This window comes from Lolium rigidum, chromosome 6 (assembly GCF_022539505.1).
Source record: "Lolium rigidum isolate FL_2022 chromosome 6, APGP_CSIRO_Lrig_0.1, whole genome shotgun sequence".
Taxonomy (NCBI): domain Eukaryota; kingdom Viridiplantae; phylum Streptophyta; class Magnoliopsida; order Poales; family Poaceae; genus Lolium; species Lolium rigidum.
The window spans coordinates 18,056,238-18,068,096 of record NC_061513.1 but is presented as its reverse complement, the minus strand read 5'-3'; the positions used below and the strand labels follow the sequence as shown (position 1 = coordinate 18,068,096).

General features: G+C 50.7%; 1 protein-coding gene and 1 non-coding gene across 2 annotated transcripts; both read left to right on the top strand.

Moving 5' to 3' along the window:
- Window positions 1–901: 901 nt before the first annotated feature.
- TRNAL-UAG lies at window positions 902–981 on the top strand. The gene has a single exon. It is a non-coding gene; the product is annotated as a tRNA-Leu (tRNA).
- Window positions 982–3,620: 2,639 nt separating this feature from the next.
- On the top strand, window positions 3,621–11,859 carry LOC124666010 (beta-fructofuranosidase, insoluble isoenzyme 4-like). Its single transcript, XM_047203359.1, has 8 exons — window positions 3,621–3,856; window positions 4,727–4,735; window positions 4,813–5,382; window positions 10,268–10,554; window positions 10,673–10,831; window positions 11,053–11,294; window positions 11,397–11,490; window positions 11,574–11,859. The coding sequence occupies exons 1-8, from the start codon at window positions 3,679–3,681 to the stop codon at window positions 11,766–11,768; spliced, it is 1,734 nt and encodes a 577-aa protein (XP_047059315.1). The 5' UTR covers window positions 3,621–3,678; the 3' UTR covers window positions 11,769–11,859.

The following is an 11,859-nucleotide window of genomic DNA, read 5'->3' as shown; positions in this document are numbered from 1 at the left end:
TGGAAATTATGATGATCGAAACAACCCAACTAATCAAGTATTGTGCATCAGATCGTTTGTTTAGAAAACACACATGTCTTGTCGATCAGAACCCACGTGCGCACAACTATCTTATGTTTCTTGGGCGTACTATGTCAAATTTGAATATATTTCTTTTTGTCGCGTGGCCACTTTTAGTATGTTGCGTGCTTGGATCATTCAAAACTATTTTGCTTGGCACCCCCGTTGTCATTACTTGAGGAGTTTGTCGTTGCTCATGCATCTCTTTAATTTATGAATGGTAAACCCTGTTTTTTTTTTTGAAACGAGTGGCAAAAGATTTGCCACTATTCATTAATTAAGGGGAAGAGTTTAGACAAGACCAAAGGTTCACCAAAGAAAACAAAGAAAACTCGATGGGAAAACTAAGGGATTACTCTCCCGTTGTTACAAAACTCAAACACTTCGCACCCGCGGCAACCTAAAGCTTCACTTCGGTTTTGATGATGTTGAGGAGGGCGACGGTTGGTGTGGACTTATGGTTGAAAATTCTAGCATTCCGCTCCTTCCAAATGGTCAAACTAACAAGCATGATAATGGAGGACAAGACCTTGCGATTGTCCGAAGCCTCATTCAACAACTTGGACCACCATCCCTCAAGGTTGAGGTCTTCCGAAGATAAAATACTTCTCTAGATTCAGAGGCTTGTTTTGTTTCCATTTATTTTCTTACAGAAGACTACAGGTCACTGACTGGATTACATCTCCGGATCATCCATAGATCCACTGATCAGATCGTTGCGATAGTTGAGGATTTACTGATTGGCATGACAAGTACGTAGACAGTAGAAGGAAGAGCAGTAAGACAGAGCTAGACCTTTGGTTCATGTTAATAAACGACAAGACACAAGAACGAACACTAAGACAGTTTGGCCGAGTGGTCTAAGGCGCCAGATTTAGGCTCTGGTCCGAAAGGGCGTGGGTTCAAATCCCACAGCTGTCATTTCTTTTTTTGTTTCACGTTATTTTTCTTCTCCCGACTCGTAGTGCGAAGTTTTTTTCTTGCTGCCGAGATTCGCTCCAAGATACTTCCGAGTTCACGTCGAACACTCGCGTGGGGACGAGATATATATAGAAGCCGCTAGGAGTAGGACCGGCTTCTGCCGCGCAACCAAGTCCGACGCCATGGACGAGTACGCAGCCATGATGAACGTCCATGCCCCCGCGGGATCTAACGCCGGGCGGGGTGGCCGCGGCGACCACGGCAACCTCTTCAGCTACCACCCCGGCCGCATTCACTTGTAGACTCCATGGACGAGTATTAGAGCGTCTCCAGCCGCGTCCCCCAAAGGGATTTGGGACGCGCCGGACAAAAAAACCGTTCTAGCCGCGTTCCCCAAAGCCCATTTTTGTCCGGCGCCCCGAGCCCGTCCCCGTCCCATAGGGGACGCTCCGGGCACGCCGGACACAACGAAAAGCGAGGCGAACCGACGCGGGCCTGACGCGTGAGCGGCTCGGAAGCCTAAAACCCCGTCGCCTACCTTTGGTCAAGCGACGTTAATGGCGTCCCTATTTTCCAAGGCGACGCAGGGACGCGTCTCGTCGTGCATGGCCGCGTGGCCGTCCGCGCCGGCGTTATTGCGTGCAACCACCCGCTGCCGCCGCTGTTTAAAGACGCCTCGCAGTTCTCACCGCTCACAAACCTTCTCGTCGCCGCCGCCTCCCTCTCGGATCTTCTCCTCGTCGCTCCAAAAATATCGAGCTCGTCCTCCCGCAAGATCGCCGCGGCGAACGGCTTTGGCCGCGGTAGCCTCACCGTGCCGGGAGGCGTGGGCGCTGCACCACGCCGGTATCCAGCCCCGCCGGACATGCGGCCGCTAGCGGCCGGTGGTCGGAAGATGGCCGTGAACGGCATTGGCGTTCCGCCGCGCCGCAGCCGCGCACGGACCAATGGCGGGACGCCGTCAAGGCCCGTCGGCCTCAACTCACCGCCCGGGAGCGGTTGGATCCGACGTGGGCGGTCGACAACAACGACGTCGGTGGACGCCGTACTTCAAGGCGAAGTACGACATCGAGATGGACAGCAACGAGGGGCTCGTCGGCGGCCCCAATAGCTGGAACAAGGACGGCTGCGCCCTATTCTGGGGTGTTCCGGGGCGCATCCTCGAGAACGTCATCCGCGGCATCCGCAACGGCGCTCCAAGGCTGGAGATGCCGTCGTCGCCGCCGCCGTCTCCTCAATGGCAGCCGAGGAGGACGACGTACACCGTCCCCAAACGGGAGGTGAAGGAGGAGCCGGCGACGCCCGCCAACACGAGGCGTGGCGGCAGCGGCAGCAAGGGAGGGGCGGCGGCGCCCCCCTCATCCCGAAGCCGGAGGTGAAGGAGGAGCCGGAGGAAGCGTCGCAGGCGGCGCCGTCGGGCGGAGTATGAGCGGCAGCAGCGGCTCATCGCCAGCGGCGACGACCCCGAGGACCGCCCGAGTCTGCGGGCGGCGTTCTTGGCGTCCATGAAGGACAAGGACGCCTGGAGGGGCGACCTCGACGCGGCGATCGCCTTGTCCATCCGCGACTCCGGCAAGCCGCTGGTGGACCTCACCGACGACGGCGAGCCAGGACCAAGCGGCTTGGTGAAGGACGAGCCCGTTGACGAGCCCGTCGACGAGCGCGTCAAGCAGGAGGTCGTCACAGACGAGATGTACAACTTCCAGCAGTACTACGACGCCTCCGGCCGCCGCAAGTGGTTCTAGATTACGTTTAGTTTAAATTTAGTCAAATTTCGTTCGAATCTATGTAAGTTTGGACGAATCTTAGTGTGAAACCCAAGATTTTCGATCAGGCGATAGCAACATTGGTGTATTGTTTCATTCTTAGAGGCGTTGTTTTTGGAGAATCTCTTTGACAATTCGGGTGGTGTCTTTGGCGGTGGTTAGAGTGCTGTTGTGGCGAGTGTATCATCATCACGACGGGGTCTTTGTTTTTGTTTTTCTCCCATTTTTTCTTGGATGTATGCATCCTTTAAGTATTTGAACATCTAGTTGGTGCAAATGCTAAGATGTAATTGGTATCTTCACGATATTAATATATTTATTTTATCGAAAAAATGATAAATTGATATAAGGGATGCTGAATTGGTTTCCTTTAATTAACTCTTGTTTTGTTAGTTCATGATTTTTTTTCTCTACTGTAAGTCGATGCAGCAGTCTCTCATAAATCCACGCAACCACTCTCAGATTGGATCAAGGAAATTCTTCGATTAATAACCTGGCATTTGTGCCAACTTCTTTTACATTCTACCATCTCATAAAAAATCACATTTTCAATAAATAAACTAATCACGTTAAGTACAATCCTCTTCTGCAGTTCTCTCTAGTTTGTCTTATAGCCTAGGGAACACCACCATTTTTAACCCCTTCTTCACTTTGGACTGGCAGTGGCTGTGTTCTCCATGATACTACCACAGAGCAAGGTTCAGAGTGAAAAATGAACACCAAGTTGTAATAAAAAAAGTTCATCCCTCTGAAACACATTTCTTCCAGCAAAAAATCTCCGAAAGTGACTTTTGAAACGCTCTCTGGACCATCCTAAGCAAGTGTCATGACTGGGCTACCTCCGGTCGTAAACAACAAGTTAGCAAAGTCTTCTCATCCACATCACATCCCCATCTGAACTAATCCCCGGTTCCTCCCTCCTTCTGTCCCCATGGCCCAAGGTTGGCCCTTCTTCCTCCTTGTCCTCTTCTCCTCCTCCTGTGTATCCAACCACCTCGTCAATGGAGAGAGGGTCTTCCTATTCCCCCAGTCTCACAAGGTCTCCTCCATTGTCAGCAAGAGGTATAGGACTGCCTACCACTTCCAGCCCCCCAAGAACTGGATCAATGGTATGTTCACGTCTCTCTCTTCCTCTCTGCTTTCTTGCTTTTCCTGTTGACTTTTAGTTGTGGCCAATGAGAACTCGGTGATTCGGTATGCTTTTCTTGTTCTTGCTCCAAGAAAAAGCATGTGATCTGATTGGTTCGTTAGTGTTTTGTCCAATTGGAGGAGCTAAGTTAAACAAAGTATAGCTGGCTTAAAATTTTCTGCTAATACTGAATAATATACTTATTTGTTAAAATATCCATAGTACTTATATCAGTACAAGTATCGCTGCATACTGTTTGTGCTTTCTTGAAGTAGTAATTAGAGGTGAGGGGAGGTAGGTGGCCAACTCATTAATCGTGCAGCTCTGCACACGATAGATGCTCACTGTGAGGCACTGCAGTTAGATTTCAGTAGCACTGATATACTACTATTTTCAGTTCTGTTTTGTAGATGCTTGCGCAAATCTGAAGTATACTCGTTCAGTGAATTAATTTCCTAAAAATCGACTTATGTAGTAGTATGCATCTTGTCAACAAGGTGCATGCCAATTCCCTGTGTTCTCCGGAAATGTGCAATTTGCTCCACTGTTAGTATTACTTTTGTTACGCAAAACATTGATTTTTTTTATTCATCTTCCATGACAGGCTTAATTACAACACCACAAATCATGTCTGTAAAAAGTGATTCGACAGATCCAAAAGTAATAATGCACTAACCTGTTTTTGAGATCTAGAATCGTTGCCCTTGTTTACCGATTGTAAAATCCTATCAAGTGTACATCTGTTATAAGTGATTGACATGTTTTTCTGTTCTCAAGTCACTGACATTCTCTCACTTTTTCAAATATCCGATGGATTGGTGACCCTTGGAATTCTACGGCAACACAAAAGATCCAAATGGTATGCATATCTCACTTTTACAAACAAAATTAGAAGACGCATCCTACAACTTATACGGCCTTTATAAAACAATTCAGGACCGATGTACTACAATGGTATCTACCATGAGTTCTACCAGTACAACCCCAATGGATCCCTCTGGGGTAACATAATTTGGGGCCATTCAGTATCGACAGACCTCATCAACTGGATCCCAGTAGAACCCGCGATCGAACGGGATATCCCAAGTGACATAAACGGTTGCTGGACCGGCTCAGCCACAATTATTTCTGGTGATCAACCAATTATCATATACACCGGAGCCGACAAGGAGAACCGTCAGCTCCAGAACATTGTGCTTCCCAAAAACAAGTCTGACCCGTATCTGAGGGAGTGGACAAAAGCAGGTAATAACCCGGTGATCCAACCAGTCGGGCCAGGCTTGAACGCGAGCCAGTTCAGGGATCCGACAACCGGTTGGATTGGACCGGATGGACTGTGGAGGATAGCAGTTGGTGCTGAGCTTAATGGCTACGGTGCTGCACTTTTGTACAAGAGTCAAGACTTTCTGAATTGGACTAGAGTTGATCACCCGTTGTATTCATCCAATGTCTCCTCAATGTGGGAGTGCCCAGATTTTTTCGCGGTATTGCCAGGAAATAGTGGTGGACTGTGTTAGAAGAATATGCGTGTTGTATTACCAGAGGGCCAAAGGCCACAATATATAGTACATGTACAGGTGCAAATATGCAGGAAGCCCCCTAACATATGGGGAAACTACAATATACAGATATATACTCTAACACCCCCCGCAAACTCATGGTGGATCCACAACACCGAGTTTGGAGAGTAAAAAGACATGCTGCGCTCGAGTTTGTGCCTTTGTAAAGAAATCCGCCAACCGCAAATCTGAAGGCACATAATGAACCGCAACAACCTCATCCTGCACCTGAGCACGTGTATAAAAAGCATCAACACCAATATGCTTGGTCAGCTCATGCTTGACCGGATCACGTGCAATACTGATAGCACTCGTACTGTCGGACAAAAGTGGAGTGGGTGTCGTAACGGAGACCCCAAAATCCGCAAGCAACCACCGTAACCAGGTCACCTCAGCAATCAACAAAGCCATAGCCCGCGGCTCGGCCTCAACACTCGAACGAGAAACCGCTACCTGTTTCTTCGTCTTCCAAGCAACAAGCGAACCACCAAGAAACACACGAGTAAGCGAGAAAGTGAACGACGATCCGTAGGATCACTCGCCCACGTAGCATCCGAGTAGCACTGGAGCCGGAGAGAGCTAGAACGAGGAAAGAAAAGGCGACGAGTGATCGTGCCACGAAGGTAACGAAGAACACGGAGGAGATGACCGTAGTGAACGGTGGTAGGAGCCGAGACAAACCGACTCGAGAATATGAACAGGATAAGAAATATCGGGACGAGTGACGAGCAAGATAAACAAGACTCCCAACAAGATGACGATAACGTGTGGGATCGGGAAGGGATCACCATCGGTAGGACGAAGCTTAACATTAAGCTCCATAGGAGTATCAACCGTGCGCTCATCCCCAAGAGCAGGCACGAGCAAGAAGATCCTGAATGTACTTCTCCCGAGAGATAGAAAAGCCATCGAAGTGGAGGAAACCTCAATCCCAAGAAAATAGCGAAGAGGACCAAGATCGGTCATGAGAAACTGATCACGAAGACGAGCCTTTACAAAGGCAATATACTCGGGATCATCACCGGTAATGATCATATCATCAACATAGAGAAGGAGAAGGGTGCGTCCACGAGGAGAAGTGTGAACGAAAAGTGCTCGGATCATGAAGACTAGGAGAGAAACCAGCAGCGAGTCACCACGAGAGGCAAAGCGCTCAAACCGGGCACGAGGGGCCTGTTTGAGACCATAGAGAGAACGTCGAAGACGACAAACCATCCCATCGGGAACGGAATACCCGAGGAGGAGGCTGCATGTAAACCTCCTCACTCAACTCGCCATTAAGAAAAGCATTTTGAACATCAAGGCCGGGAGACGGACCGGCGGCGAACGGAGGCAACGAGCAAGAAGGGTACGCACGGTAGTCATATGAGCCACAGGGGCAAAAGTCTCATCATAGTCACGGCCGTGCTCCTGCTGAAAACCACGAGCCACAAGACGCGCTTTATAGCGCTCAAGAGATCCATCGAGCGAGTCTTAATTTTATAGACCCACTTACACGTGATGGGACGAACACCGAAGGGGGAGAAACAAGATCCCAAGTGCCGGTGCGCTCAAGCGCAGCGATCTCCTCGGCCATGGCAAGCTGCCATTCAGGATGACGCTCGGCATCCCGATAAGAAGTCGGCTCGGAAACGACGGAGAGACCATACCGACTAGGAGAGTAACGAACCGGAGCACGACGCCGACGAACAGGCCGAGAAGGGGGAAGGTCATCTGCAGAAGACAAGTCATCGGAAGAAGAGGAAGAAGGGACAGAATCGGAAGGAGCCGAAGCCGGAGAACGAGGAGTACTAGGTGGACTAGACGAACGAGAGGATGGTGTCGAAGGGGGCGCATCAGAAGTAGGAGGGAGGGGAGGAGGGACAGCAGGGGGTGCATCCGGAAAAAGAAGAAAAGAGATATCATCCACCGGGTAAGTACCCGAGGTGGGGCGAGGATAGAAGGGACGCGTCTCATCAAATGTGACATCACGAGAGATGCGCATCCGACGACCAACGGGGTCCCAACAGCGATAGCCCTTATGCTCATCATCGTATCCGAGAAAAACACACTCAACGGATCGAGCGGTCGGTTTGGTGCGTTCGCGAGGAGGCGGAAGGACATAGCGAGACGCAACCAAATGAACGAAGAGTCGAGTAGTCCGGAGAAACACCGGAGAGACGCTCGAGAGGAATGCCACCCCGTAGAGCAGCGGAAGGCTGAATGTTAATAAGGTGGGCCGATGTAGCGACAGACCTCAGCCCGTAAATGTGGCGGAAGAGAAGAGGCAATCATCATAGCACGGGTGGTCTCAAGAAGATGACGATGCTTACGCTCGGCGACGCCATTTTGAGCATGCGCGCCGGACAAGAAAAGCGAGCGAGGGTGCCCTCCTCGGCAAGGACACCACGAAGGTGCTCGAGAGATATACTCACCGAGCGGAATCCGGCCACGGAACACGCGAATGGGTGAGGAATACGCGAGTGCGGACCATGGCCGCAAAACGCTTATAAATAGATAGCACCTCACCTGCGAGAGTGCATGAAAAACACCCAGGTGTACCGTGAAAAATCATCAATGAATAAGATATAGTATCGATGGCCCCCTTTCGAAGCGAAGGAGCCGGACCCCAAACATCCGAATGGACTAAATCAAACGGTCGCCGAGAGATAGACACACTAGTAGGATAGGGAAGCTGAATCCGTTTGCCTAACCTACAACCCCGACGAATGTAACGACCCATCTCCGAGAGACAGACCCCGAAGGCCACGATGAACCAAAGACGACAGGCGAGAGTCACAAAGGTGACCAAGACGATGATGCCACTGCTGAAAAGAGCCGGTGACGAGAGGCAACAACCGGAGGAGAACCGCGCAGATGAAGTGGCAGTGGAAGAAACACGAAGCCGTCTAACTCCCAAAGCCCCGGAGGCCGACGGCTACGAGGGCCAGCTCCAACCGGGGCCTCGTGTGCGACGATCCCGAACCACACAAGACTCGGCGTCAAGAATGACGCGACAACCGGAATCGGTGAGCTGGCTAGCGGAGAAAAGGTTCATGCGAAGGCGAGGAACATAAGAAACATCGGGGACGAGAGAAAGAGGGAGTAGAAAGGGTGCCTGTACTAGAAACGGGAATAGAGGTACCATCGGCCGTGACAACACGGACAGGAGAAATAAGAGACCGAAGAGCGGACGGGATAGAAGACCGAGAGGTCATATGAAAGGAAGCTCCGGAATCCAGATACCACGGGGACGTACTCGACCGTGTAGAAAGTGGTGGTCGCGCGAGTGCCGTAAGAGCCGATCACGGAACCAGCGGCGCCCGGCGAGGAACAATCTGGAGTAGCGAGCGGACCACGAAGACCCCGAGAATGTCCCGATCGGAGAGTGCAACTGCAGAAGATCCTGAAGAGCTAGCCCGGCGACGATCCCGGAACTGGCCGACGTAAACCGGGATCCCGCGTCCGAGCGAGTGGAGGAAGTGTGGCCAACTTTGCCACGGTAGGTGCAATGAGGACGAGGGCGGAGACTCGGACCGCGAGGCTGCCGACGTAAGCTGGAATCCCAAGCATCAAGCAGAGCGGTGAAGCTGCGCTATCTCATGCGCGAGAGGGGCGCGGCCGGAGAGGTCGAAGTATAGTCGAGTGCCGACGAGGAGCTATCATCCACACGCACAGAGGCCACCAAAGGGGGTGACGGAGAGCAACACGCCGATGAAGACAGAGTCGGCAAAGCGCGGTCATAACCACGTGAAGAGGCCGCGAAAGTCGATGTAGAGCGGCATGCCGACGCAGACGGAGTCGACGAAGCGCGGCCATAACCGCGGGAAGAGGCCGCGAAAGTCGATGTAGAGCGGCAGGCCGATATAGAGGAAGTCGGCGAAGCGCGGGCAGAGCCACGTGAAGAGGCCGCAAAAGTCGGTGAAGAGCGGCGAGCCGATGTAGACGGAGTCGGTGAAGCGCGGGCAGAGCCGCGTGAAGAGGCCGCGAAAGTCGGTGAAGAGCGGCGAGCCGACGTAGACGGAGTCGGTGAAGCGCGGGCAGAGCCGCGTGAAGAGACCGCAAAAGTCGATGTAGAGCGGCAGGCCGACATAGACGAAGTCGGCGAAGCGCGGACAGAACCGCGTGAAGAGGCTGCAAAAGGCGACGAAGAATAGCTAGCAGTCATGCATGGAGGCAGCGGACAAATACCAAGTACCGAAGGTGGGCCCAAAGAAGGGACGGGATCAGCGGAAGACATAGCTCTTTTTTTTTTTTGCTTTTTTTTTTTTTTTTTTTTTTTTTAGATCCAAGTCAACTTAGAAAGAACGACCAGGGGAGATGTGATGTGGTGCCTGGCGACGGGAAATCAGCAGCCGGGAGGAGATCAACCAGGGGAGATGGGTTTTGGTGCCTGGCGACGCGAAATCAGCAGCCGGGAGGAGATCGGCCGAGCGGGTCGGCCAAATCGATCAGCAGCCAGCCGGCGGATCGGGGAGAACAGCAGGCGAAGCACGGAGCGGAGCACGGAGCGGAGCGGATCGGCCGGCGAAGCAGAGATCGGGCGGGGCGGGCGGCCAGGGAAGAGAACGCGCGCACGCCCGGAAAGAAGAGAAGGCCAGCGCGGAGCGAATCGGCCGGCGAGGATGGCCGGACGGAGAGCGGCGGCCGGCGGCGGACGAAGAGCGGCAACTACGGCCGGAACAACGTACGAACTAGGATCAAGTTTTGCTCTGATACCATGTTAGAAGAATATGCGTGTTGTATTACCAGAGGGCCAAAGGCCACAATATATAGTACATGTACAGGTGCAAATATGCAGGAAGCCCCCTAACATATGGGGAAACTACAATATACAGATATATACTCTAACAGACTGGACCTATCTGCAGAAATCCCAAATGGCGCCAAGCATGTCCTCAAAATGAGCCTAGATTCCTGTGACAAGTACATGATCGGAGTTTATGATCTGAAACGTGATACCTTTATGCCAGATAGTGTGTTAGATGACCGTCGACTGTGGTCGAGGATCGATCATGGCAATTTCTATGCTTCAAAGTCATTCTTCGACTCGAAAAAGGGAAGGAGGATCATATGGGGTTGGACTAATGAGACAGATAGCTCTTCAGATGATGTTGCAAAAGGTTGGGCTGGAATCCATGTAAGAAAATCTGCCCCTAACTGGATGCAATTGCTTCACATTAGAATACTGGAGTTACCATTTAACATATTTAAAAATTCAGTGTAACACCTCTAACATTTTCTGTTATTACATTTAGGCAATTCCCAGGACAATATGGTTAGACAGTTATGGCAAGCAGTTGCTGCAATGGCCAGTTGAAGAGATCGAGTCCCTTCGAAGAAATGAAATCAGCCATCAGGGACTAGAGCTGAAGAAAGGAGACCTATTTGAGATTAAAGGAACCGACACTTCGCAGGTAGTTCCCTTTACGCAAACATGCTTTGCTTTGGTCATCCAAAGAAATAGTTTTCTTCAAGAAGTTTCAAGTCAGTAAATGCTGCAAGATCTTCTGTTAGCTATATATAATATAAATTGTATATATTTGGCAGACTTGTATGTACTTATTCTTCATCTTAGGTGGTCCATGTTTTTTTAGGGAAACTGTAGCTTATCTGTCACATCATTTTCTTCAAACAGGCTGATGTGGAGGTAGATTTTGAGCTGACATCCATTGATAATGCCGACCCTTTTGATCCCTCCTGGCTTTTGGATGTCGAGAAGCATTGCCGAGAAGCAGGTGCATCGGTTCAAGGTGGCATAGGGCCATTTGGACTTGTTGTCTTGGCCTCTGACAACATGGAGGAGCACACTGCTGTACACTTCAGAGTCTACAAATCGCAGCAAAGCTACATGATCCTCATGTGTTCTGATCTAAGAAGGTCAGTTCATATGGTTTTTGTTTTGATCTTTTTATCTCAAAAATGTCCAAATATATATAGATGTCTGAAAACAAAAAAGAAACACTTCCTTTCTTTGCACAGGTCTTCCCTGAGATCAGGCCTGTACACACCAGCCTATGGAGGCTTCTTTGAATTTGACCTTCAGAAGGAAAGAAAGATATCTCTGAGAACTCTGGTGAGTTGGGAGGCTTTGTCATTTCTTCTGTCATTCACTTTATGCTCTTCATGCCAGAATTGAAAATGGACGCTGCCGTGCAGATTGATCGGTCGGCGGTGGAGAGCTTTGGAGGCGGCGGCAGGGTCTGCATCATGGCCAGAGTTTATCCGATGGTTCTTGTCGATGATGGAGGGGCCCACATGTACGCCTTCAACAATGGCAGTACCACGGTCAGGGTGCCACAGCTCAGGGCATGGAGCATGAGCAGAGCACAAGTGAACGTGAAGAAGAGTTGAAGTGATGATTAACATAGAAGAGCAAATCTAACTGACCTGTGATTGGACCACTGGAAAATTGATTTCATTGCTTAGCACTATAGTTTCTTGA